The sequence below is a fragment of the Gadus macrocephalus genome, chromosome 5 (genome assembly GCF_031168955.1).
Source record: "Gadus macrocephalus chromosome 5, ASM3116895v1".
Classification (NCBI taxonomy): Eukaryota; Metazoa; Chordata; class Actinopteri; order Gadiformes; family Gadidae; genus Gadus; species Gadus macrocephalus.
The window spans coordinates 15,193,543-15,220,078 of NC_082386.1; the positions used below are offsets into that span (position 1 = coordinate 15,193,543).

At 44.5% G+C, this 26,536-nt stretch overlaps 2 protein-coding genes across 3 annotated transcripts in view; both read right to left on the reverse strand.

Moving 5' to 3' along the window:
• Window positions 1-19,163, reverse strand: part of aqr (aquarius intron-binding spliceosomal factor) — a 57,441-nt gene extending 38,278 nt beyond the window's left edge. For both annotated transcript variants that reach the window (XM_060052707.1, XM_060052708.1), the window contains exons 1-19: window positions 19,010-19,163; window positions 18,246-18,350; window positions 17,561-17,617; window positions 17,132-17,172; window positions 16,996-17,031; window positions 16,794-16,914; window positions 16,247-16,387; window positions 15,301-15,369; window positions 14,990-15,090; window positions 14,790-14,866; window positions 13,578-13,642; window positions 11,586-11,702; window positions 11,325-11,438; window positions 9,875-9,978; window positions 6,470-6,572; window positions 4,573-4,693; window positions 3,894-4,035; window positions 3,204-3,382; window positions 928-1,095 (exon numbers count right to left, since the gene is read on the reverse strand). In XM_060052707.1, the coding sequence (XP_059908690.1) occupies window positions 928-1,095; window positions 3,204-3,382; window positions 3,894-4,035; window positions 4,573-4,693; window positions 6,470-6,572; window positions 9,875-9,978; window positions 11,325-11,438; window positions 11,586-11,702; window positions 13,578-13,642; window positions 14,790-14,866; window positions 14,990-15,090; window positions 15,301-15,369; window positions 16,247-16,387; window positions 16,794-16,914; window positions 16,996-17,031; window positions 17,132-17,172; window positions 17,561-17,617; window positions 18,246-18,320 (1,831 nt within the window). In that variant the 5' untranslated portion in view covers window positions 18,321-18,350; window positions 19,010-19,163. The remainder of the gene's footprint in view (window positions 1-927; window positions 1,096-3,203; window positions 3,383-3,893; window positions 4,036-4,572; window positions 4,694-6,469; window positions 6,573-9,874; window positions 9,979-11,324; window positions 11,439-11,585; window positions 11,703-13,577; window positions 13,643-14,789; window positions 14,867-14,989; window positions 15,091-15,300; window positions 15,370-16,246; window positions 16,388-16,793; window positions 16,915-16,995; window positions 17,032-17,131; window positions 17,173-17,560; window positions 17,618-18,245; window positions 18,351-19,009) is intronic.
• Window positions 19,164-19,407: 244 nt separating this feature from the next.
• The window catches only part of dph6 (diphthamine biosynthesis 6), a 64,167-nt gene continuing 57,038 nt past the window's right edge, over window positions 19,408-26,536 (reverse strand). Inside the window, 2 exon segments of the mRNA XM_060052582.1 lie at window positions 19,408-22,721; window positions 23,033-25,522. Of these exon segments, the coding sequence (XP_059908565.1) occupies window positions 25,404-25,522 (119 nt within the window). The 3' untranslated portion in view covers window positions 19,408-22,721; window positions 23,033-25,403.

Genomic DNA, 26,536 nt, shown 5'->3' on the forward strand with positions numbered 1-26,536 from the left:
CCCGCCCCCCCCCCCCCCTCCCCCGACATGAAGCTCACTGGTTGCTGGGTAGGGAACCATGATCGAACAAGAACGCAAGATGGGCCGAGCGCAACGTTATATTTTTAGAAAAGCACAATTGTTCCTTTTAGACAATGACAAGCGGCAACGATTCTTGTTGCCGCTTGTCATTGTCTAAATTGAATAATTGTGCCTGTGTGTTGATCGTCAATGTATATGTTGGCAATTCTATTTTTATACAATTAAAAACAAGCTCATGTGGCATCCGTCTTGAGACCCTCTCAGCTCTAAAAGCGTGCATTTGCAATTTCAAGATTGGCCCGTGTTCCAGCACAGCTTGGTCATGGAGCTTTGTCAAAAAGAGGGTGAGGCTTTATAGGTCGGGGAGAATCTAGTACAATCTCAGTGGATCATGTTCATTTGCTTGCTCCCCCTACAGCACGCTGGGGTTTGCGTGCCAATTTGTCTCATATCAGGCAGCAGCTCAGAGAATACTGAATCGTAACACACAGGCCGGAACTAAAACGCATGTTCTTTCCTGGAACTGCGGTTGAAAAGGAGAACACACTGGAGCATTGCCGTTGGAGAATCCCGGTATTTCTAATTGGCATGTTTCCCTAATCTCCAATACATTTTATGATTTAGTACAGTTAAGGCGTTACATATTCCAATTATATTCGTTCAATAAAAGACCCAACAAAATATCGTTTGTAGGTATGTATGCCTATTCACATATACCCACTTGTGCATGAGAGAGATGGATATCTCGCTCTAAAATGACCAGCACCCTGATCATTTGATGATTTCGTACAGTAAACGTGTTTGTTTTATAACAAAATACAGTTTGTACGTATGGATGCCTATGGGGATGTGCCCACGTGGGGATGCGTGTACGAGCGAGGTCGTGAGCAACACATGGGTACACACCTTCCTCGATGACGCGCCCTTTGTCGTCCAGCATGCCCTGCACCTCGCAGCCCCTCACGTACACCAGGCCCGTCTGCTCCACGAAGGGCTGGCGCCGGTCGAAGCGGGTGCCGTAGGGCAGGTTGGGACGCACCGTGACCAGAAAGCAAACGTCGTGCTTGCGCAGCCCTGGAGGGGGAGAGACGTGGATGGGGATGGGCAGGGAGGGGAGGGGAGGGGAGGGGAGGGGAGGGGAGGGGGGGGGGGGGGTACAACAGTGGGGAGTTAGGGAAGCACAGATGAAGGCGAGCAGAGAGGGAAGGAGAACAGGTGATACAGGGACGGAGAGAGAGCATGGGGTGGAGGTGGAGAAAGAGACAAAGCAGTGGGACAGAAGATTTATAAATATAGTGAGAGAGAGAAAGAGAAAAAGAGTATAGATATATGGGACAAATATATAGAAATAAAGTAGAGATAGAGAATTCGAGAGTGAGAGAGGAGAAAGGAAAAGAGGGAAGGGGGTTGGGGGAGTTAGGAATAGTGAAACAGAGAGATAAATTGCCCAGTCAGTCAGTGTTCAGCTGATGTTTAAAACATGAAGCTAAAATAGTACAATGGGGACAGAGGTAAGGAAGCAGAGAATTGCATCGCACTCCACAACCACCAAAGTAATAACCTAAAAGAAAGGAAAAGTCCATAGGGATTTGTGCAAGGGTGGTGTAGAATGAAAGAAATAACAATATATCCTTATATAATGATGTTGCAATATTATAGGAAATATTCGTTGCATCAAGTTTTCTGACAAGCATGCCAAAATAAGAGCTTTGTTTTTATGGTTGTGACACACAACTGCTATAATTTGGCAATGTAATGTAGTGATTTATATATTGTCCTCATGATAATAACATAAGTAATAATTTGTTGTGCTTGAAGGTGCTTCTATAGGGCTCTAGTGCGAGTCAAAATTAGCAAGGCTGACCTGCTACACCCAACACTGTGCACAGTGTCCCGGTCTGCCAAGCAGAGAGAAGCCAAAGGCATTAGTGAAAGTCTGCATGGTAGATAGCCAAGGAAGGTTCCATGAACTCTCAACCCGACTGACGGGGCGGAAAATGGAAAGGAAACACGGAAGAGGAAGTTGCGGGCAGGAATCATAAAGTAAGATTCCAAAAGGGGTGACACTACTCTGGGGTAGGGCTTTGACTTTTGCCCAAAAATCATATTCGAAGTTCGTTTGTTTATTAATATTAATATTTGAATATATTCGAATATTTATTAATAATATTTTGACCATTAAATGCCTTCAGTAAGACCTGGGCTGAATCCCAATACTTAGTACATACTATTTCTGTTCAGTGTCTACTGAACAGAAGCGTTCTACGCATAGCTGAAGACCGTACTACACTGTCAAGTGTAGTACGGTCTACAGCTATGCGTAGAACGCTTCTGAACGCTTCTGAACACCGCCGAAACTCCACCGGATGTTGGGAGATGACGTATCTCCCCTCAGATGCCGGCAAAACTACCTTGATAAGTTACCCGTTTTCCGTCTTGTCATCGTTGCTATAAAATTAAAAATGTCTCTTTTTACTTAATGACTTACTTTACTTTTTTACTCTTTTTGATGACTCTTTTTTCGCCGCTTTCTACGACGTCTTTCTAAGCCGCTGTTGGTAGTGTCGGGTCAGCCATCACTTTTTCGTTTGTTACCAGACTCCGGTTGCATTGTGGGATAGCGTAGTGACCTACCGTTGTATACTGTGGTGGTAGTACCAATGGGTAGTACGCATTCTTTAAAATTTCCGTACTACACAATGCGTACTGAGCATTCGGACGCGCTATATTTGTGGCGTACTACAAAATGCATACTATAAGTATGAGTATTCGGATTCAGCCCTGGATTGGGTTTTGCGAGGTTTGTTTACCGGCGTTGCTATGGTTACCGGTCTTGCATGTTCCAACGGTTTATTGGGTTTCTGATAAATCGCTGTCTAATCAATACTTCATTCACTGCCTCTTCCGTGGTCATTACAATATTATGAATAGACTGCGTCGGGTTCTCCGACGTCTCTCCCTCTTGGCCTGCCCATAACAGGTTCGAATATTAAGGGCTGCCTAATATTCGTTCGAAATTTGATTTATTTTTTGATATTCGAATTACGAAGTTCGAAATCAAAGCCCTACTCTGGGGAAAGTCAATAATGGATCTGATACACGGTTGTCTGTTACATCATCAATCTTACAATGTTCGGACCAAAATAGAGAATAATGCAATTCATTAACACACGCGTACGTACCTTCCCATTCGTGCTTGATGTGGTCTCGGACGTTGAGGTTGATGGTGACGTCGGCGCGCACACGGGCGGGCCAGTTCTCCCCGATGTTGGGCTTGGCCACCTCCACGATGGAGAAGGCGGTGATGTTCTGGGCCATCCTGGCCCAGCCCCCGAACACTGTGCTCCCGTACTCAGACTGCCTGTGAAGGGGAGGCCCGCGCAAACAAGAATTGTCAGGAGGTTGGATTTGGCCCCATCACCACAAGCTTGTTTCGATTCGATTTTTTAGTTCCTGTTCACTGCACCAAATAGTTAGTGGGACAGTTTTGCTGCTAGGCAGCCCGTGCACACTGTGCGTGTCAGGCGTTGCAATGCACTGTTATTGCCGATGGTTGGTTTCACCTAGGCAGTGCTTGGTTTACCACATCACTTTCTAATTTGAAAGATCAGTAGGAGAGCGGTAGTCATACATGAATGTTGTCGTCACTTACAGTATTTTTAGATACACGTCATGAAGGAGCATTTAGGGGTTAGGTTTCTTGCACAAGGATGCCTACAGAGATAGTCTAGACTGTGGCCATTAGGGATCAACCAATTACCTTATGGCTGGGAGTTAAACACCCTATCCACTCCACAGTAACCTGCAGCCTTTATCTCATATGCAATTCTACTTTTACCACAGGAAGAAAACATCACAAGGAAGAGGCCCACCATGGCTTCATGCGCGCCACCACATCCTCGATGTCCTGCCGGATCTCGTAGGTGGACTCCAGGCGGAAGAGGTTGAAGTTCCTCAGCAGGTAGTCGTGGAGGGTCAGGAACTGGAGGTTCAACTTGGGCAGAGCGAGACAACCTGTGGGGGAGGAGGGTAAAACTAAACGCTGTGTTTGAATACTACATTTTTATGGACTTCCCATGAGATGTTTTGCGAGTGATACACCACTATGATGTTTTCCTTGTGGCACAGAAATTGTAGACGAAAATGCATTTCTCCTACTTCTGAAAGACAATGGAGATCGTTAAACGAGTAATGCGCTTAAGAGTGTGCAGCTCTGAAAGGTGGGTGGTGTCTGCGGGGCTGAAGGTGCCCCTGCCAGCTAAAGAGGATTCCCTGTAAGGAGTGTTTGTGATCTGCGGCAAGTTAAGTGCCTTTGCAACAAGAGATAACAGGCTTGAGTGTGCGTGTGTACTGTGTATGTACTGTGTATGTGTGTGTGTACTGTGTATGTGTGTGTGTGTGTGTGTGTTTGTGTCGCGTGCGTGTGTCTTTGTTTGTGCACAACACATTCTGTGATAGTGCAGCGATTAGTCACGCTAACAAAACGGCGGGCTTTTGTGCACACACAAGAAGAAACACTCATCTCGAGAGCGTGCACGTTGCAACACACACCTTCGCCTGAGTAGTACTCAGTGGGGACGATGTTCTCATCCCAGATTATCTTCTCCGTTGGATAAAGAGGCATCTGGTTGAGCTGCTCGATCTGAGATATCCTGCGCTCATGCCGAGAGACCTGGAGGAGTGACGTGGGGGGAGAGACGTAGAGAGAGAGAGGATGACAAAGAGTAAGTGAGGGAAATGTGGGATATTGAAACAATATAACTTCGGTCTTTCCATGTTAAGGCTTAGTTATGGTTGGACGTTGACGTAATGCAATGAACACACAGTCGCTTCCAACCTGTTGAACCTGTTTTGGTTCTGCGTCGGGTTTATGTTAGCGGACCAATCACAGGCCTTGCTGCTGCATCGCCTCGATGCAAGGATACAATTTTTGGGAGCCGCACGTCAGTCCCTTGAAGTGGACGCAAGGAGGGTCCGGTAGGGTGCAATGGGTCGGTAAACCCCCTTGCGTTGCGTTGACGTACAACCATAGCTAAGCACAATCGCATTATCTAGCCTGGAGGTGTGATACCCCCGCTTCCTGCTCAGCCTATATGTCGTTGTGGCGGCCCCTTGCGAGAAGACGGAGAACCAGGTCGCTGCCACCACTCTTAGGACTGTTTGGGAGTCTTAATCAAGTTTGAACCCACACTAAAACGTGGTTAGGGGAGCCTTGGCCACTCGATAGTTGAAGGAGCGATGTTGGTGATAAATGGCTGTTGGTAAATTGCAGAATTTCAGGATCAAAAGTATCCCTTGAATGAATTGTCTGTCGTTGAAGAATTTACCACATTGGTCATCCATCGCAGACTCATGCACACGGTCAACATGTAAAATTCCCATTTCACATTTGTTCCTGTGACAATAATTTTGTTGGATCTGAAACTTTCCCTAAAAAAACTGCAAATTCCCTTGCAAAAATGTATATACATTCGGCAATGACCAGGCAGGCACAACACCTCAATGGCTTTTTTGTGTGCAGTCTTAGAGTATGCTGTTCAATTATTCATCGGGGAAATGAGAGCCAGGGATATTTGCTGAATATAGACCAGCTCATCTATTCAGCATAGGAAATAAACAGCCTTAACTGGTCAAACTACATCATCATTCTCTCTCCCTCTCTCTACCAAAAGGACACACACACTGTGCGCTTCAATATAACATGGCTTCTCTGTCCCATGTCAGCTTCCAGCGGTTGAAGCTCTTCTGGTACAGAGCATGATGCACGCAGCCAGATTTCCCAGTCCGATTATTGTTGTCAGGTACAGGGTGGGGGGGGTGGCCCGGGGTTACGCCCAATTGAGTACCCTGACGTTGGCTCCTGCAAAAACGTAATCAGCTAATTATGATGAAGGGCTCCTCCTTCTCCTCTCAGCGCTGACCCGAGGAGGCGCTGAGAAGGTAATTAGGAGTAACCACTGGTCAGCCTGCCAACTCCCCACCCTTTGATAAGGACACCCAGCACGTGTGTGTGCACGTGTGTGTGTATTGCATTGGGGGGACGACGCTAGTGGGACATTGGATTGAAAGAGCCCTAGGATTTTATTTATAATGTTTTTCGGAAAGGTCTCTCACACTCTCTCTGGGCACATGCAGTAATGAGGGAATGCAGAAATTCCAAGGGCAACATCATAAATTAGTGACCAAACAAAACAAAACACACCATTATATCATTATGCTGGCTGGGCAGTTACTCATCCACATAAAGGACTTTCTCAGTTAACCGACGATGTTAAGCAAACCACGATTATTGGTTCACAGACTGATTAAAGGCACTTACATAAGTCTAGACACACAAAACACAACGTTGAAGGTAACCGAAAAACTGCTGTAAAATATTGGTATCCAAAGACACCCCTTAATACACCTTGGAAGTGGAAGGGGATGGAGGGGATTCTTCAGCACTCACCAGCAGCTCAAGGAGAACAGTCATCTCAAAGGTGGTGCCCTGCCCTTCTGGCAGCTCTGGCAGCAGACACAGGTACGAGGCCACCCGGTGGAGGGTGTCGGGACTGTAGAGACAAGACATGACAAGACAACAAAGAGGTGTTGTTAAGTGAAGGGGTGAGGGGAAAAAAGCACAAAATAAGCAAAAATCAACACACTCATGCGTTGACTCCTGCACTTTAAATCCATAAAACGGTACAAATCGATAGTGCACTTGGGTTATTTCTGTGGCGACAGAATCCCACAAAAAGCAAAAAGGTATTGATTATTTAAAAAGGTAAATGTTAAAGCTTCGACAGGGGGGGGGAGGGAATGGAACCTTTTCCATTAGTACATCTTAATTTAGTACGTCATAAAGCTTCCGCCTATGTTCAGCTACTGACACTTTCAATTCCCCAACAATTAAGCCAGCTGATTGACAAAACCAAACCATCACCAGGGTTTTCTTTTGTCCTACAGCATGAAACCACAGGAGGGGATTCTCCATGTACTGCGGTGCTCCACTGCTCCGCGCCGACACCACCACCGCCACCGTCCTGCTATGTCAGCACGCGTGTGTTTGGGGGGGGGGGGGGGGGGGGGGGCACGGCCCATTGATGTGGATTACCAAAATCAAAGCCCCTCTCCGTCTCGGAGCGGCTAGGCACAGCTCTCCGCATGCAGACCCGTCTTCATCGTGCTGACACGCTGTGACAGCGGCAGGCGCACGCCCACGCGCACACTGCGACGATGCCGGCGGTCGCACAGTGCTTGAGTTGACTGTTCGCATGCGTGCGTGCGTGCGTGCGTGCGTGTGTGTGTGTTTGAGCAAGCGCGCGCGGGCGTGTGTGTTTGAGCAAGCATGTGTGCGTTTTGCATGCATGTGGGATTATTGGGATCGGTGTATGCGCATTTGCTCATGTGTATGCGCATTTGCTCATGTTTGTGTGCATTTCTTGTGTGTGTGTGTGTGTGTGTGTGTGTGTGTGTGTGTGTTTGCATGCACATATGTCCGTTTGCATGCGAGTGCGGCCGTTTGCGTGCGCGCGCGTGTGCGTGCGTGCTTGGGACCACGGCACTCCTCATGATGCAATGTTTGACCACTTGTGGGTGGAGCTGGTGGTGTTGGTGGAGCAGGAGGGAGTGAAATGCTGCAGTCCGCATGACTCAAGCGCCCGGCCCCGGTATGGGTTCTTTATCCTCTCGGTTATGAGGCAATGGCAGCACAGTAGCTCACTGGGGGGGGTGCAGATGAGAGGAGACTGGACCAGGTCATGGATGACAGCTGAGCCACTGGCAGAAAGAAGGTAAGCTAGCTGGACACGCGGCTCCTCGGTAGCCACTGGTTTCTTATCGCTCCCCTCTCTCCTCCGGCCTTCCGGCTGGCTCATTAGTGCGACCTCCGCTGATATCTGCCCCCGCAGTCGATGGACAACTTTTACAGTCGGAAACCTCTTGTTTATCGAATTTGTACACATGTGGCATTTCCGAAGAGCATTTATACGATGGACAAGGTCTAGAATAAAGAATGCAACCATGTGATCCTATTAGTACAGCACCTTCCCTCGATAATTCAGAAATAATAACAAATGAACAAGCATTCAGCCATTTCAGAAATGGCTGAAATGGCTAATTTCCGAAATAAATATTATATTTGTATTGAATAATGGGCTACTTAATCCCACATCTGTATTATACTGTATTAGGGAAGTGCCTTTGTATGTGTACCTGATGTAGGAACCTGATGTAGTTAACAGTGTCAGGTTGCCTTAGTCACGTACTTGAACTAAATGGTGAGACCATTTTACTCTGTAAAATGTCAAAACATTGTGTCCGTCAGGACGAAATGTTGCTCCTCTCCGAAGAACACCTTGACACAAGCCGTATCACCCTCAGCAATGATTTCACACTAATGAGGCATTGAAGATGTGTACATGCTCATGATTGTGCATCATTGTGTGTTCTAAAAATCGTGTATTTGTGATAACCTGACACGGAACCCGAAGTACTCTGATCCGTGACACCAGAAAACATTCTCAAAATGTTGCTTGAGTCATAACCTTTTCACGTTTCCATTGCACCGAGAAAACCCAGCGTGTTTGATTCAAATGAAAAGAGAGTGTGAGTGTGTTCGTGGTAATGCCGTGTCGGTGTATTCCGGGGACTTAGCGAATAGATTCTGAGTGGCGGCTGACTGGGAGCTTAGTCGCTAGGGAAACGCACTTGGAATAAACCGCCATTACCTTCAAAATGTTTGTATGAGAAAGTGCCTCGCTGAATATGATCAGGAATTTGGGAAGTACAAACCCCCCCATGCAGCCTTAGTGACAGTTGAGGAACATCTTAACAATTGGAAGGACTTCTAAAAGTCGTTTCGCTAATTCAGTGAGGGAGGGGGAAAAGTGTAGCCCTGCTAAGTCGATACCTAGCCCAAATTCCGCTTACATTCTGCTTGGTGACTCCAAAAAGGGGTTTTGACGTTCATAATCCAAAACAGAGGTTTAAGCAGGCAGAGGAAGTGAGCACTGAGCAAGGGAGAAGGAGCTGGCAAGTCTGCGCTTTTATTATATCCGCGTTTCTAAAAGATGCAAAATGGCTTTTTTCATGGCAGGGAAATGGGTAAATTAGCGCTCTTTTTGTGAGAGAAAGCGAGAAAAAAAGATAAATGAGATGGCAATCATTGCGACCGGTAAACAAACAAAACACCACAGATACACGGGGCAGGTTTGTCAATCCAAACAAGGGCTTTTTAGCGGATCAACTGGACCAAGGCGATCTGACAAACACAGCTGTTCAAAGAGTTTGCTCTCCAGCCGCGGGAAATCGATTCAATTAATGAGGCGTGTGTCCCTCTCCGGCTGGTACCGGCTGCCTGTTCAAACGCTGGCTGGCTTCTGTATAGCCGAGCAGAGACAACCCTGCTAACGCGACACTGATAACCTCAAGGATGACCATCACGATAACAAGACCTCCTTTTTTATTGCCTGGATGAGGACCAAAAGAGAGAGAGCTGGAGGATGATCTGCCGTTCTGTTGCTTTTACAACAAGAGTGTCGGGTATTGCACTCATCTGAGAGCAGCGTTTAACGTGACACAGGGAAAGGTATGCGGATTGCATTTCGAGGGGGGGGGGGGCATGACAGTGGCACCAACTGCTAAATACATATAGTTACTGTGCCGGCAGCCATGACAGCCTCCTTCACAGCCGTTGACACAAATTGGAAGCACTTTGGCTGGCTGTGGCCGATAGCAATTCAACACACGCACACAGAAAAATCCCCATCACATTATTCACGACACATTAGCCTAAAACACCGGCAGAACGATACAAACAAACACAAACGGTCCTTTCAGATGTGTGGGGGCAGTTGCATCCTCATGTATCTACCTGAGCCGTCCAAACTGTTTGGTCAGAGACTCTCGGGTGTCCACCGATGCCACGTTGGACAGGGCAAAGTCCAGGAGCTCGGGGAAATGGGCGAAGGCTGCTCTCTGAAAAAAGGAAAAAAAACGATTGAAATTAAAAATATAAAAACGCAGAACGGTTTCCATGCAGGAATTAAAATACATGCAGGAGCATGTTCAAATGTGGATGCAGTCTATTGAATGCTCTCTCAATACGTTCTGTTTCCTGCTTAGTTCTTTGTTCAATTCTGGAAGCCTCTATGCACATAGTACAGAGGAGCTCCGACAGTCAGGGGACATTTGGATGTTCCTAGCTGAGGACTAACAAGCAGACCTGCCCCCTGCAGATCCTATACGGCTGCTAGTCACCGAGCAGGTCTATGAGACAGGGGGAGCACTGTGGGGAAAAAAAATACCCATTCCAGGTGAGTGCACAGAGCTGTCTGCATTGCCTGGCACAATATCAGAGCCTGCACGAGGCCTATGCTAGCTGCAGCCGGGGCATCAGAACCAAAGCCTTTCCATCAGACACAGCACATTGAACTTTCTTTTTCTAAATCACATTTAGACCATGTGTCAATGTGACTTTATCTATGAAATTGCTGCTGCTAAGAAGAATTGAATTAATAACAACCATAATGCTAATAATATTGAAGATGTCATAATCATTTCCGGCAAATTTAAATTGGTGTGCCCTTAAAAGCTTGGAAAACACAGATATAAAGTATGGATATTTGCTTGGTGGACATGTAATGAAATGCCTTGGAGGCATTTTACATGTGTCAAAATAATTTGATACAGCATCTGGTATTGAATATTGCAGCACATCCTGATCATAGTTTGGACTGGTATGTCATCCACACCTCAAATCATTATCACAACATCACTTATACATGTATCCTGTGTCACCGACCCCACCTGTATTTCTGAATGTGCTGAATATCTTTTATGATAAAACACTGCGATCTCAATCTGTCTGGGATACGCTTGTATCCACAGGTATTCTCCAGACTAATCTACATAACGGAAAAGAACGGTTGCCATAAAATCTGAATTACATCAAACTAACAGCACAGAAAACTCATACCGTTTACATACTGCTGCAAATTATGAATATATTGAGCAGAGGGAGACCTTTTGAAAATTAAACGAGGGAAACAAAATCAACATTTTGGTAAACAATGCTTCTTCAGAATCTTGCACTGACAACTAAGCAACAACTTTGTCTCCATGCTCTCCTTTTTCTCTGTCTGCCCTCCCAGCCACATAATCCTACACTGCAGGTGAACATCAATATCCAGTGAGTGGATCCACCGCCGATAAATAAACCTGGGTTTCCTGGGGGCATCTGCTAAGCGAGATGCAGCCAAGGCAGTAAAGAAAGAAGGGCAAAGTGGCACTGGAGTGCGGGCTGCCAGTTTGTCTCCATTTACCTGAAGGGAAGTGATTCTATCATAGTGCAAAGTGGTCATCTCTTTCTGCGTCAGCGCGTTTCCTGTCTGGTCATTGATCTCGAAGCCTGTGTAGAACTTCAGCATGTCCAGCAACTAGAGGGATGAGGCAGCAACAACAAACACACACACACACACACACATTCACTTACTTGGTTACTGGAATGTGCTGTTGGTGGTGCATTTTTCAGTGTGAGTATGTGTACTGGATGGCGCATGTGTGTGTGGGAGAGTTTGCCTTACCTGAGAGAAGAGGTGACCCTCCTTCTCCCTCTGGATTAGGTTGGACAGGTGACAGCTGACCACTAGGTGGGAGTTGTCCAGCACAGTGTTGAACCAGCGCCTGGTTGGAAGCAGGGCCTGGAGACAGGGGGGACACAATCACATGTGCTGTGTCAGTTCCAGACAGGAAATGTGGGCGTCACAGCAGAAGAACAGCACAGGTATAACAATTATAAAATAAACTTTTGAAATAAGAATATGCAAAAATTGAAAAATACATATGGAAACACAATATATAGAATAACTTTATTGATACTCAACAGTGCCCCAGTTCAGTTTAAAATACACCTAACACACAGAATAGATCTGGTAAGCATGCCATGAGTTGGTATAGGACTGTGAAATAACGGTGGACATTTGGATAGTGACCCCGGAGACAGGCCTGAGCACTAAAGCAGTCTGGTGCCAGTTGAAACTTCCCCCTCCACCACAGAAAAGAGCACAGGGGTCAAGGTATGGATTCTTTCTGAGGGTCAGAAGGGAATCGATAGACCCAGGAACAGCCACAGCTCCCTGCATCAATCCTGACATTATCCATATACCTTATTGATCCACTGTCTTTATTTTTTTTCAGAGGTTGCTTTTGGAAACATTTGATAGTAAACGGAGACAGAGCCTGAACAATGGAAGGAATTACATCTAGGTGGTAACGGGGGCTGGATTGCTAAAGCACGTCACCAGCAAATTGCTTGTGGTGTCAGTCTTAGATAAAAGGGGGGTTCTGACATGTTGACGCAGCTTAAAGGGTGAATATGATTGAGAAAAAGCTATCTTCATATTCAAAACCAAAAAGGTTGGAGTAAGAAAAAACAAAGGCATGAATAAAAGTTGAAGTATACCCCGAACTCCAATTTAAACACTTGTACATATAAATTTAAAAAACAAAGAGCACTTCAAAAGGCAGCAGGTGCAAAAGCCGATGCCTGGATATCGAGTTTATAACCTTTATGCCCCGCGGCCATCTTTGATCTGGCCAACATTCATCATCACAGAAAACACACAAAACCCGCCATGAAATGAAGTGGAAAGAGATGGGAGTGAGGTTTGATTTTAATATCCCTTTTTCTTTCCCCTATAGAAATGTAAAGGGAAATCATCACTGGCAAAGGCGGGGGTGGGTATAGATGTCTTCCCCCGCTGGGAGAGGCATCAATACAGGGGAGGATATGGTGCGGCATTGTAAGGCGATAGCATCAACGGATAGGAGCCGTCTCTGGAGACAGCAGGCCGGGCCAGGGCCACTGTCCGCTGCCAGGAACAGCGAGGCCCCCGGCCTGTCAACACAACGCCAGAGGTAATCTATTCAGGTTCCCGCTTCCCGCTGGTAACAGGAGAACCTGCGGAGAGCCGCCATCTTGCCCGCGTGACTACGGGGCAGTGTGGCCGTTGGATGGGCAAGAGGTGTGGGGACTAGGAGTGGATACCAGTGCAAGTGCAACTTATAACTTATACGACATATAAACCCTTCATCAGGTGAAGGACTTTATGACACTGGGATACGAGCCATCTTTGATCTGGACAACATTCATCATGACAGCCAGCACACGACCCGCCATAAAATGAAGGGGAAAGAGATGGATATCATGGGGATTTTTTTATGGAAGCACAAAAACTTTTGGCTTGACATATTACGTTGTTCTGTGGCAGAGAACAGAAACTCAAAATTAATCTTAGTAAGGTAGGGATCAAGGAGTCCTATTCGGCCAGTTTTCAGTCTTCTGAGATTCATTACTATTTTTTTATGCTTTTATCTTTTTAGTCTTTCAGGTATTGTTGCCAGATATTTTGTTTGTACCCTCGACGGTTGTGTTGCCGACACCAAGTAATGCATTTGTTTGCGTATTCCTTCAGTGGCCGCCTCAAATGCTTTCATTCATGAATCTCATTCGCCCCACATGGCAAGACGAAAGGGGATGCATTAAGGGTTTGTTATTTATAAACATTGGATCTTACCTCCAGGTCGATCATGAGCTCAACGAATCTCTCACAGTAGTGCACCTTGTCCATTGACACCGGACCTAGGCAGCAGCAGGGAGAATCACCATTAACTCAATCAAATGGATTATTATTATTACCACCATCAATAATCAAATTATGTATTACTAATATTATCATCTGCATTATCTCACACCCAGGAGATTAAAGTTGATATTAAACCGCTGCAAATGACAAAGACAACACCCACATACACACAGCCACACTGGGGATAACACACAGTGGGTGGTGATGGAAGGGGCAGCAGCATCGGTGGGGGGTCTTTCGCTGGGGACATGAGAGCACCAAACGCGTGTAGACAGCCCTGCGGCACCACGCAGAGAGCGTGACCCGCCACTAAACACGCATCGGACAGCACTTGCTTTCCCCCCACCCCCCACCCCCCCCCCCGCCACCATCACACAGACCCTCAATGGATGTTTGTCTGTTGGTCATGCTCTCCTCTGGGGTAAGGCTCTGTGCACAGAAGAAGGAAGATGATGATGATGGGGAGGAGGTAGCATGGGTTGGGTGCGTTGTTGGTAGTGGATTGGATGGGTGGGTGTGGGTGTGGGTGTTGGTGGGGGGGGGGGGGGTAGAGTTTCATGCTGGGCCCAGGATGGTAATCTACCCTGTCAGGCCTGGTCTCCTCCTCCTCTGAAGGAGGAGAAGCAGCAGCAGCATATATACACATGGACGCGTGTAAGAATGCACGCGCATTCTATTCTTGGTGCTCGAATGCATCCCCCTTCCCACCTCGGCCCAGTGTCGGCCTGCATTACAGTAGTGTGGGCAGCGTGAGACTGCACTGGGTGCTAGCACACGTGCCGTACCCGGGTTGGACATGATTGGGCGAAATATTGTTTGAAATTCTGTGGTAAGAGAAGAGGGGTCACAGAGTAGAAGGGAAGCCCCCTCCTGCTGAGAGTGAGGGTGGGCTAGAACACAGTGATGGGAGGGAGGGGGGTGGATCAGGTAACACGTGATGAAAGGGGTCTGCTTGGGCCATCACAAGGGTCCCAGGCAGGGTCCTTCTGAGCTCACACTGTTAGTACCTTAATCCTGTGTGGGTGTGGGAAGCACCTCAGGCTTCAAGAGTCATTGTGTAGTGCAAAAGGGATTTCCATACGGCAGCGATGCAGCACATGAGTCAGTCAAGACATCTTAATCTTAACTGAATACAAGTATTACCTGACGGAGGAATGGATCCAAGTACGCCGAGGAATTTGTCGATCAGTGCCGAGAGGAAGGTTTGTTCCTTCTTGGCCCTAAAAGAAGGAAAATAGGAAAAACAATGTTTTTTTTAGGAGTGTGTGGAATATCACCTACATTCCTTACTTCTTTCTGTGTCCGAATGCAGAGGGAGGGAAGACAAAAAAAGAATAACTCACTGCTCTGCTGCGTCCGCATCCATCTTATCGTATTTCCTCTTGATCAGATTCCAGAACTTCTGTAGCTTCGGGACTTTCTTCAGCTCGTGCTGCAGTCTCGACTGAGACAAAAGGAAAAGTGATGCAAGGAGAGAGGGAGAGATGGAGAGAGACAGAGGACGTTCGGATTCAGTATGATCCTGGAATCAGCGTATAATCATTGATCAAAATCAACCAAAGTTTAATTAAATTGTAAAGAAATGTGGTAGAATTGCAAAAATGTCTTGGTGGGGGGAAATTTGAAAGTTGGAGAAAATGGTGTTGGATCTTACTGGTATGAGACCCATCCACATGGGCAGAGAAATGAGCTGCTGCACCTGCTCTCTGATCAAATCTACCTCCTAGGAGAAGAACCACAGAGAGATAGAGAGATAGAGGGGAAGGGAGATAGAGACAGAAATGCAAGAGTATAGGAGGAGAGATAACCATGTCATAAAAATTGTTGGCGAAAGATTTTTTTTTTTGTGACACCCGAGGCCCTGATAATAGTCTGTAAAAAAACAAACCATTTACAGAGCACCACAGAATAGATTTTAGGTGTTCCCACCTATCAAGCAGATATCGGGGAAGATATCCGCAGTGACACCTCATGCGGATTGTGCTGCTAATACACCACCGTCATGTGGTATAACACTGCCACCTTGTGGGTGCTGCACGTAATGGCTTCATTGCCTGCATTTCTTATGATGGATTGGGGACTTTCTTAGTCATTCAGAAGTAATGTATTCTATTGTTCACGGTTAACAAATTCAACGGCAGGTTTATTCACAACATGCCACTCGAAAGTCAGAAGGGGACGAGAGACTAGACACATTTTCAAACAGGATTTTAACACCTCAAGTGTCTGTAAAAAAATGTATTTCAACCTTCAAACCACCTTCAAATTAATTATCATGACACTCTTCCCACATTTCCATATCTATTTGTAGATGTACAATGTTATACATTTCACTTGTGGAACAACAATGAAAGTGCCTTTCAGTTGGTCCATGAGGTTGTCAACGGTACAATAAACCTTCAGTTAAGGAACATCATAATGACAATGGATGTTTTTGGTATGAAATTAAGTTATTCAAATTTGACCAATCCCCATAGTGGAACTGAATTCAGCAAAATAATATCAGATTGAAATTGTTTGCAAAATAGTCAAAGACAAAGCTTATCCAGACATTTTCCAGAGCGTCAACACAGACTACGTCGGGGAGGAGGGGTACACACCAGACTGTTGAAGCAGTGATCCAGGAAGACCAGAAGCACTGTCTGTTCCCTCAGCGTTAGCCCCGCCTTCTCGTCCGCCAGCACCGCCTCCATCACACACTTGAAGAAGAAGGGGAAGTGACCCGGGTTCTTCTTGAACGGCTGGGATGCGTGAAAGAGAGATGCAGAAGACAACAAAAACGGTAATGAAGGGTCTCAGCCGAGTGGTTAGGTGGCTGTGTAATTCAGACCTGACTTTTAAGCAGTCTTGAGCAGGATACCTACTATATTCCATCTGAATATAGTTGAAACGTTTTGGATAAAAGTGTGTGACTTGATAGTTAATGTTACCTCACATGTTCGGAATAATTTTTTATCTTGACCTATAATACAGCAGTACAATACAAATACCATGACACTCACATCATTATACATTTGTATAACATATAGTGTGTCTTTATATTCAAATGCACTATGTTTCATGTTCTAGAAAAGGGTTCTAGGGAGATGCAACACATGCACAAAGTTGAGTGATAATATGGACAGAAATAGAGAATTGTCTTCTTACCTCCCAAGCAGGGACATTTTCTCTGAATTTCTCATTCACAATGCAACTGATGGACATCAGAAAGGCGTTGCTGGATCGCTTGGGTGTGTAGTTAACCCACAAGTAGTTCTCAAGATACTGACTGTTGACAAAGAAAAATCAGTTTTTCCTTTCATGAGCAAAGACACAAGTTATTGAGTAGAAAGCCTTTCAAATAACCCACCTGAACTCCAGAAGCATGATTTTCCTAATGGCAAATCTAAAATAGAAATGAGACAATTTGTTATATTCTAAATCTGAATTAACACACAATGGAGAAGAATGTAGCCGTTCCAGACGGAACATTAACAGTAACTTACTTTGAACTGAGAATCTCCTTTTCATAAACATCTTCCAGCACCTAAACAAGGGAGAACATCATTGTTAAAAGCATGCAAATAAAGAGTATAATAATATATATAGAAGCTTTGGTATTAACCTAGTTTTTCCATTCACAAAGTATTTTAAAATGTTCACACAACATATGATGTCCTTATATCTCTCACTTGAGAACCTTAAAGATCTTCAAAACCTGTTGTTATTACAATACATATCTTTGCTCATAAAAGATTGGCACTGGTGTATTACATCCAAATTATGCTAAACTTTTATTACCGACATGGAACACCAGCAAAATACTGACATTATCTAACAGCAGATCCCATCAAAATGCTAAATTATACAATAATGCGTTACACTGCTCTTGATTTGCTTGTGGGTATTGCTACATATGCGAAAAATGTACTTACCTTGGGGTCAAAGGGTAGTTTGTTCTTAACATGGGGAGCCCAATATTTATTGGCCAACTGGAACAAAGAAAAATTAAGAGTTTCAATAGACATATTACCTGTGGTTTTCCCATGTGATTAAATAAATTGTGAATATGTGCAGGTTGTTGAGGAACTTTGATTACGATTATGATTATTGTAAGTATAATATGATTTGGATTGTCTGTTTTGTTACCATGTACCACCTTGCATTGTGCTAATATTCTATGTGTGTGTTTTATGGGTTTAGTCATATTCTGTGATGTTTTTCTAGGTCAGCATCAGGTGAGGATGGCGGGAGTTAAAAAAGGTCCCATGACATGCCACCAGGTGTGGGCTGATTAGCGTTACAAGCCTTTTGGAAATCTCAGGTGGCCGTGTCCACCTAGATGTTAGCTGGATAGATTGGCCTACCAGCCTACCCAGTGGACTGTAGCAAACGTTGCTCATCTATCCGTCACACATCTAGGTGGACACGCCGACCTGTGATGTCATAAGGGACAGATTTCCAAAACTGCTTGTAACTGCTCACTGCTAACCCACACCTGGTGGCATGTCATGGGACCTTTAAGTCTATATCTATGCAGACAAAATAACATTATTGATCTACAGTATACACACATAAAAAGATATGCCTCTTTAAACAAGGTGACTTCATAAACGTTACCTGCGTGACATATTCTGCATTTATCTGAGATACAGATGGTGCTGCAACCTTTTTTGAAAGTGGTTGTTTCGCCATAATGACTGCCAGGAAACAACTAGATGGTGTCTTGAGAGAGAAAACAGAAAAAGGTTATAACAGCTGTATATGTATTTGTTGTATAAATAATCACAGCGGATCTGAAAATATGTAGTTTATCTGTGTTTCAGTTCTTCATTAACAGCATGCATCTTTGTCGCAATTCAATCATGGAGTGCCCTAACTTATTCACTTGGTTTCACCAAAAGGTGTTCCATCATTTCATCACACACAAAAACATAACGGTTGGGTGCCGACAGAAGGATGCTAACCATCGCTGTCTGTACATGTACAATATTGAAGAGTTTATCGCTATGAATACAATCGTATACGAATTATATTGTCATGAACAAAGTAAGGCTACGTTATGGAGGGAATTGCCTCCAAGAGATCGAAGTAATGCGAACTTATTCGTATTCGCTTACGGCTATGTGGTCTAGTTATACACTTAATAAATGAATCCCACACGTAATACTAATCCAAATATTAATTACAACCCCACTTAGGTTCACTTTAATTTAAAATGCGATCGCAGTATGATGTGTGTGCATCGATGTAAAGACGCAGCTAACATAGCAATACATGTTGAGCAATTATGGCTAGTAAACACGAGGCAATGTTAAATGGGTATGAGGCGAATGTGTATTCAAACGTAAAGCTACTTCATTGATATTAAAATAAAAACTCACAAAGTTTTTTTCTTGTTTACATCTGTGTAAACACTGCTTGCCAACTAGCAACACATTGCCCGGTTAAACGCTTTGAGCACGATTTCAATTCACTTCCTGTATGAGTGCACCAATGTACGTTCTCCCCCCGGTAACTAAAATCCAATGTCTCTGGTTCCTACTAAGCGTCCACCATTTATATATACCGGTATATAAAAAAAACATGTGCTACCACCTCCACTACAACAACTCATAATATGCAAATTATCATAGAACAAAAATATTTGTAATTATAGGTAATCAAAACAATTTTAGTATGCATCTTCCCAACACCCACCTTGCAATACTGGAGTGAGTTATTTGGAAATATATAACCCCCCTTAAGTAAATAAAAAGAGAGAATTCATAAGGAAACCTAATAGATTTGATTGAGGACATTTTATTCATACTCAAATGGAAAAAACACTCAAAAAAAATCATTGAATCAATAAAAACAATACATAAAAACAATGCATAAAACCATCATATATAGAGGACCAGAAAAAAAACCTGTACAATTTGTAAAGATAACCAGCAATCATTAAAACACATACTATTACATGTACATCACAAACGTTGCTCCAAACCATGTCCGTACCACAGCCAAAATGCATCAACCATAATATCAGGCCTATATTCATAATTGATGAGATTTTTGGTGTGTTCTAAGGTGTGATGATTGTGTGAAAGTTTTACTACAAATCTCACAACGGAACGGCCTCTGACCAGTGTGAATTATATAATGTCTCTCAAGTTTAGAGGGAGAGGCAAAACCCTTCAAGCAAACATCACAGCGATATTTTCGGGCCAGCTGATTGGTTTCTGATTGGCCGTTTCTGTCACATGCATGGCACTGAAAATCCTGCTGCGTTTCAAAAGTTATTGCACATTTTTTACATTCCAAAGTGTTCACAGGGGCGCACCAGTAATTGTTTGTAATTTCTGCTTCCTCCCAGGGTTGTTTCTCAGCCATCAAGCCTTCGGTTCCCACAATGTGTGCATCTACATGATCATCAGAATTAGCAAAACTGCTGGATTGAAAGAGTTTCTCTGTACTAAAAGGTTGTGTGTTCGCCCCCATCTCTGGCTGCAGTGAAGATGGGCGAATCGCTCCCTCGTTTTGAACCAGTTTTTGAATGCCAGGGGCAAGTTCAAAGGGAAATGTGTTGACAAGGTCATTACAGGTTTCCTTCTGCACACCCTCCAAATCCACGTCTTCTTCAAGTCTGTCTACTTCCGACTTTGGCTGCCAGTTTGTGTCTGTTATTTTAAACGATGGAGTCAGACCATTGGATAAAAAGTCAGTGCCACTGTCATAAAGTGGTTGACCCTTTCTCATTTCCTCTTCAGGAGTTTCAATAAACTCAGAATAGGTGCCATGTTTGGGCATGAATCCCTTGATTTTCTTTTTAAACTGCACATGACTGCTTGTAGTGTAATCTTCATGATTGTAATCTCCACTAGAAGGCTCTTGACCGTTTCCATCGGGTTGTGGAACAGGCATGGCCACCCTCTCCTCAGAATGAGTTCTCTCATGGACTTTCAGATGTGGAGACTGGCGAAATCTTTTACCACACACTAGACACTGGAATGGTTTCAAGCCAGTGTGTACCATCTCGTGCCTTCTAAGTTTGGAGGGGGAGGGAAAACATTTTAAACAAAGTAGACATCTGTGCTGGGAGCCATTTCTTATGCGTGCACATTTATAAGTATGTGCCTTTTTCAGAAGTCCTTTAGAAGTTACAGTTGCGTTGACTGTTGAATAGGATGTATAGGATGTACTTGGCATAAGATCTCTACTGGAATTTTCCACATTTGGTAAAGCCAGAGTCTGAATACGGTTTACTTTGGGAAATGCATGTGTCATAGATTTCTTGTCAAAAGCCTCAATTTGTACACATGTTTTTGGGAACAGGACATCCACTGCAGGCTTTGTGCTGTATCCAGCCGTGCGCGACGGCGGCCTACTAATATAAAAAGACCGTTGTCTGTGATATTTGGACCACAGGTGCGTACGAGAGTGGACTCGTAAGTGTGTTTTCTGACGGAAACTCTTTTCACACATTTGACACCGGAAGGGTCTTTGGTCCGTATGAGACATCATGTGCCTCTGAAGTTTTGATGAGGCTGGAAATGTTTTGGAGCATAAATTACACTGGTGTATAATTTTTCCACTCATTATTCCCGGACTGTGGCTTGGGGCTTGCAGTGTTTCACTGTGCTGGTCTGGTGCTGTGGTATTATCCGTTGGAAAGAAATCCTTAATATCCTCACTCCATGTCTCATCTTTAACAACAACGTCAGGATCACAACCATCTGTGATGCAGTGTTCTCGTGATGTCACTTCTTCAGAATTAAGGGTTATTGGGTCCGCTGATAGTAATGCAGTGCTGTTTGTGTTTCCATACACTAAATCGCAGCTCTGGAATCTGTTTTGTTTCCTGTGCTGCGTGTACCAATGTCGTAGTAGATTCAGCTCCAGGCGAAAGGATCTATTGCAGAAAGTACAGTGAAAAGGCTTTACAACTTTACGGCCATTATTGATTTGAACCTGTTCACATCCAACTGATTCACTCTGCATGTCTGAGTCAATATTTTGGTGGTTTTTCCCACCATCGTTCACACTTGGTGCAGGAGTAGCAATTGTTCCACATTTTCCTTGTTTTGAGTTGTCCTGGTCTTTGGGGGAACTTAAGCTTATTTTACACTGTAACTCAAGTTCCACCGACCGATTTACCTCCTGGGGACGGGAGGAGTGTAGAGAGGACTGGGACTGAGAAGCTGGAAGTTCATGACAAAACAGTGCACCCCTATCGTTGTCTCTCACACTTCCTAGATCGACCTCCGGTTCTTTCAGTGGTGACGCTGTTCTATGCGCTGCGTAAAGATGGGATTTCAAGTGAGTTTCTTGCCGAAATGTTTTCCCACACTGCATGCAGGAAAAAGGTTTCAGGCCAGTATGAATCAAAAAATGGCGCTGTAGCTTGGAAGGTGCACAAAATCCTTTAAGGCAGGTGGGACATTGGTGGCTTTTAGTTGCTTTGCATCCATCATCCAAATGTTTATGTTTGTTATGAACTGCCAAATGAATCTGAAGTTGATGTGCTGAACTAAATGTTCTGAAGCACACTTTGCAGGCCTTCTCCTGTTGGACATAGAATAAATCCTCATCTGAAGCAAAATTAACTGCATATTGAGCTTGCGAGTGTGATGATCCATCAATTGCAATATGGTTCCAATGTGTTAAGTTGTCGTTGACTTGTTGGGGGGATTCTGTTTCACCTTCACTATCTGAAGACGAAATACACACCTCCGTTGGTAGAGTATCACTTTTTTGTTTGGTCTGGGGTGATACAACAGATTGAGCAGATGACAATACTTTTTCAGTACCACCATCTAGGCTTATTTGGTCAATGTGGTTTGATGGTAGAAAAGGTATGTCCTTAGCAAATATGTTGTCCTTCAAGGTTTCTGTAGAAGGATGTTGATGCCACTTCTGCAAATGTCTTTTTAAATGGACAGGCTGATTGAATGATTTCTCACAGTCCGTGCAACAGTAAGGTTTCAGGCCAGTGTGGATGAAACTATGTCTCTGGAGTTTAGAAGGAGAAGGGAAATATTTCAGACAAACCGGGCACCGATGCATGTCTGTTATTCTTGTTTTTTCCTCTTGTTTGTGATAATCTCATCAGACCTGGATAAGGAAAGTAAAATAGATATTTTTAATACATGACAATACTACTACCCAAATAACTCACTGTAACTGCACTGGATAAATGGAATGCGTACTTGATTTACATCCAACGTAAGAGTTCGTGTACAAATAAATAACCACCATTATACATAGGCAAATACATTTCCTAATAGCAATATAATCGTTGTTTGGTGTTCAAAGTGGCAATTCAAACAAACAACTAGTAAGCTAACGTATCTTAACATAGCGTCTAATAGGTCGCCTACACCTTATTCTAGTCAGGACTTCATTTGAATATGAAACAACCATACCTTTACTGCCTTTTATGAATGACAGCATGCATTTTAAATGATCATCGAGTTTCGCTGTTTGTTATAACATAATCATGCCACTGTGGTTTTCAATATTGTCGCTGTAGCTTTGCGATAGCTTGACTGCGAAGTACAACATCTCTCACGTACGCCTCTAGAACAACACGGTCGGAAACAATATATTCAGTACCCAGGTTAGTTTAGTTCCACATTGAGCAACATTTCTTACCACAAAGAAGAAAGATAAAATAAATTGATTTTAATAAATCCATTCGTTAGAAAGAAAAACGTTTGTATTTTGAGATGTTTACTACAGCACAATAATAATGTAAGAGATTGTAGGCTTCTCCTTTCGGTTCATATCAAGATGATTGATAATACCACCAAATACATAAAACATATCTAAGATACATATTTAAAGAATCGTAAAAACATTTTTAAACTATACTTTCGTATATATGCAACAAAAGAAGGACAACTCGAGAAGGATCAGACGGAAACTAAATTGTAGAAATTAAATTGACCACAGGGGGGCAACAAACACCACACAATAGCGAGGAGAGGGAGACAAATTACTACAGGCTTTCATAAAACTACACAGTAGTACACAAACCCGCACACAATACATAGCAATGTCAAAAAGAGTCTGGACCTGGGAGACCTCTGCACAAAGTGACTGTATGGCTTCTCCCATGAGTCTACTGCCAGAGGGACAGGGAGTCACAGACATCAGCCTGGGTTGCCCCAGAGGAGGACACACTCAGTTGAGGTCCATGTGCCAGGCCACAATGACAAGGGCCGCGGGGAGGTGACAAGGACTGCATGCACAAAGGGACAATGTTAGCCACGACCGCTAACGCTGTGCATACAGCGGTTTCAGGTCAACATGGAATAAACTGTACATTGTACAAACACAAAACAAGAGCTAAATGTCACCTTGTCTTCATTCATTTAGGAAAAAAACTGAAAAGGCAACTCCTTGTCTCTGAGTAGTCAATGTGTTAACAAAACCGACACATTTTATGTTTTTGTTCCTGGCTGCCACATCTCAGATATTATGTGTAGCACTGTTATAATAAAGGCGGCATATAAATAACTAGTCCAAAAAAAAAAATATGGACCAAAGCCAGCAGGTCATAAGGGCAATTTCCAACATTCAGGTCCTTCAAAGCCAAATGTACAAACATTAGTACATGCCACATACATTTAAGGTTGAACTAGTTCGATACATAAACAGCACATTGCTACCCTTTTCAACCCTGGATAAAAATCCATTTGCTCTGGCTTGCGAGCCTCCATCTATTGTAACCTTCTTTGATAGCAACAATGTAAACACATCAAGTCGGGTACAGATCAATAGAGCACTCTGTTGCTGCTTTCAGAAGCACAATGACCAGAATAACGGGGCGTGGCTGGGTGGAGAAGATGCACGCCAATTCACCTCGTCAATACCATTCATGATCTTTGAAAGCAGAAATACTCCAGGAGCAATGGCTAATAGTGTTGTTTTCTCCCTCACGCCATGTCAATACAAACACACCCCCCTATCAGTCTCACGCAACCATACACACACACGGACACACACACACACCCTTTCCCTGCAGCTGTATGTGGTGGCCACCCTCTACCATTAACCGACCTAGCCCCCGAGAATCGATGGCGAGCATAAAGACGTTTAATCTTTTCAGGTGCTCCGTGTTGATTGCCTATTACGCGATAATGACACACCCAGGTCCTGTGGAGCACGACAGGGAGGGACAGTCAACATATCCCCCCCCCCCCCCCCCCCCCCCCCCTCCACGCACCCAACCACCATCAGTCAACGAGTAAACCTATAGATTTACCTCTCGGTGACCAGATGGTGTCGGGCCTTTATGAGGGCGGAAGGGTTGAGAGGAGGGGGAGAGGGGGGGGGGCAGAGGCGGTGAGTTAAAAGAGTGTAACAGACACAGCAGGGGTGTTCAGGAATAGACATTTTAATGCAGTCTTTTTGGGACAATGCAGGTATCTCTCTTTGTTTTAGATCCTATAAGCTCCCCCCCCCCCCCCCCCCCCGGAGCTGTTACTCCCCCGGCAGTAACAGCTGCAGCATTAGGGACCTCTGCTGGAGCAGCGGTTGAATTCCTGCCATAGCTGCCCAGACAGGCACTGCAGCGAACACATACTGATACACACACATCATAAGTACCACTGGGGCATGTACACATATGTGCATGCCAACCGTCCAGCAAAATGATTAATAATCCATATCATGGAGCTTCTTGAGCATTTCCTCCACATTTGCGTGTGTTTGGTTAGAAGGCATCAAGGAAATCCGATTATTTGGTTGAGCAGTAAAGATCCGTGGCCTGGCTGAAGAGGGCCTCTCCGGCTACGCACTAAGCCAGCAGGACAGATGGAGGATCCTGGAGTCGGACAAGTCCAGAACTGGAACCAAGGCAAGCGCTGGACTGGACTGGTCGAGAGAGGTTCTTAAACAGTCACCGAGACCTGGTAGAAGGAGACATTAGAAGGAGACATTAGGATTGAGAGCAGAAAGAAAAAGAGTTAGGATATAGGCAGGAGCCGATGATAACCTCATAAAAGTTTAAGTCTTAGTTCTGTCTTATAACAGAACTTTGTGGGGAGGCACAGAGTCTGGGCCGGAAACCAAAAACTTTAATGGAAAGAGTAACAACTTTCAAGTTTCCTGTTTTGTTACGGCAATAATCAACCTGAAATGCAAAAGTGGTTGATGCATTCACAAGGGGATTTGAATAAGTGCATTTCTACAGTGGCAAGTCTACATGATGTTCATATTGAAACCTTAACAAACACCTTATACAGTTTACTACTGCTGGCCGAGTTTGGGTTTGCCAAGTATGAGCTTACAAATGCCCGCTTCTAGCCACATGATTGGTCGAAAGAAATATGAAGCAAAGGAAAGTGAAACACCCTATTCACCGAGATTTAAGCTCATCTGCCATCAGACACTAGATGTGTTGACAAATTATTCCCATTCTCCGACGCTTGACAGACAGGATCCAGAACTACCCCCTGCTGCCTCACTCCCCACAGAGTAGGCATATGGTCAACTAGGACTGGTCACTTGTGAGCTACTGCAAGGCCTCACACAAAGCATGCAGATCCATCATGGAGCAAACACACGCAAACCTGTGTGTGTGTGTGTGTGTGTGTGTGTGTGTGTGTGTGTGTGTGTGTGTGTGTGTGTGTGTGTGTGTGTGCGCGCGCGCGCGCGTTTCACTCAGTACCAGTGTGTGTGTGTTTCTGCGTGTTTGTGTGTGTGTGTTTCAGTCTGAATGTGTATGTGGGTTTGGGTGTGTGCGTGTGTTTCAGTCTGACCATGTGTGCGTGTGTCTCAGTCTGAACATGTGTGTGTGTGTGTGTGTGTGTGTGTGTGTGTGTGTGTGTGTGTGTGTGTGTGTGTGTGTGTGTGTGTGTGTGTGTGTGTGTGTGTGTGTGTGTGTGGCAGACAGACAGTGGACATGGGAGAATTCATGGAGC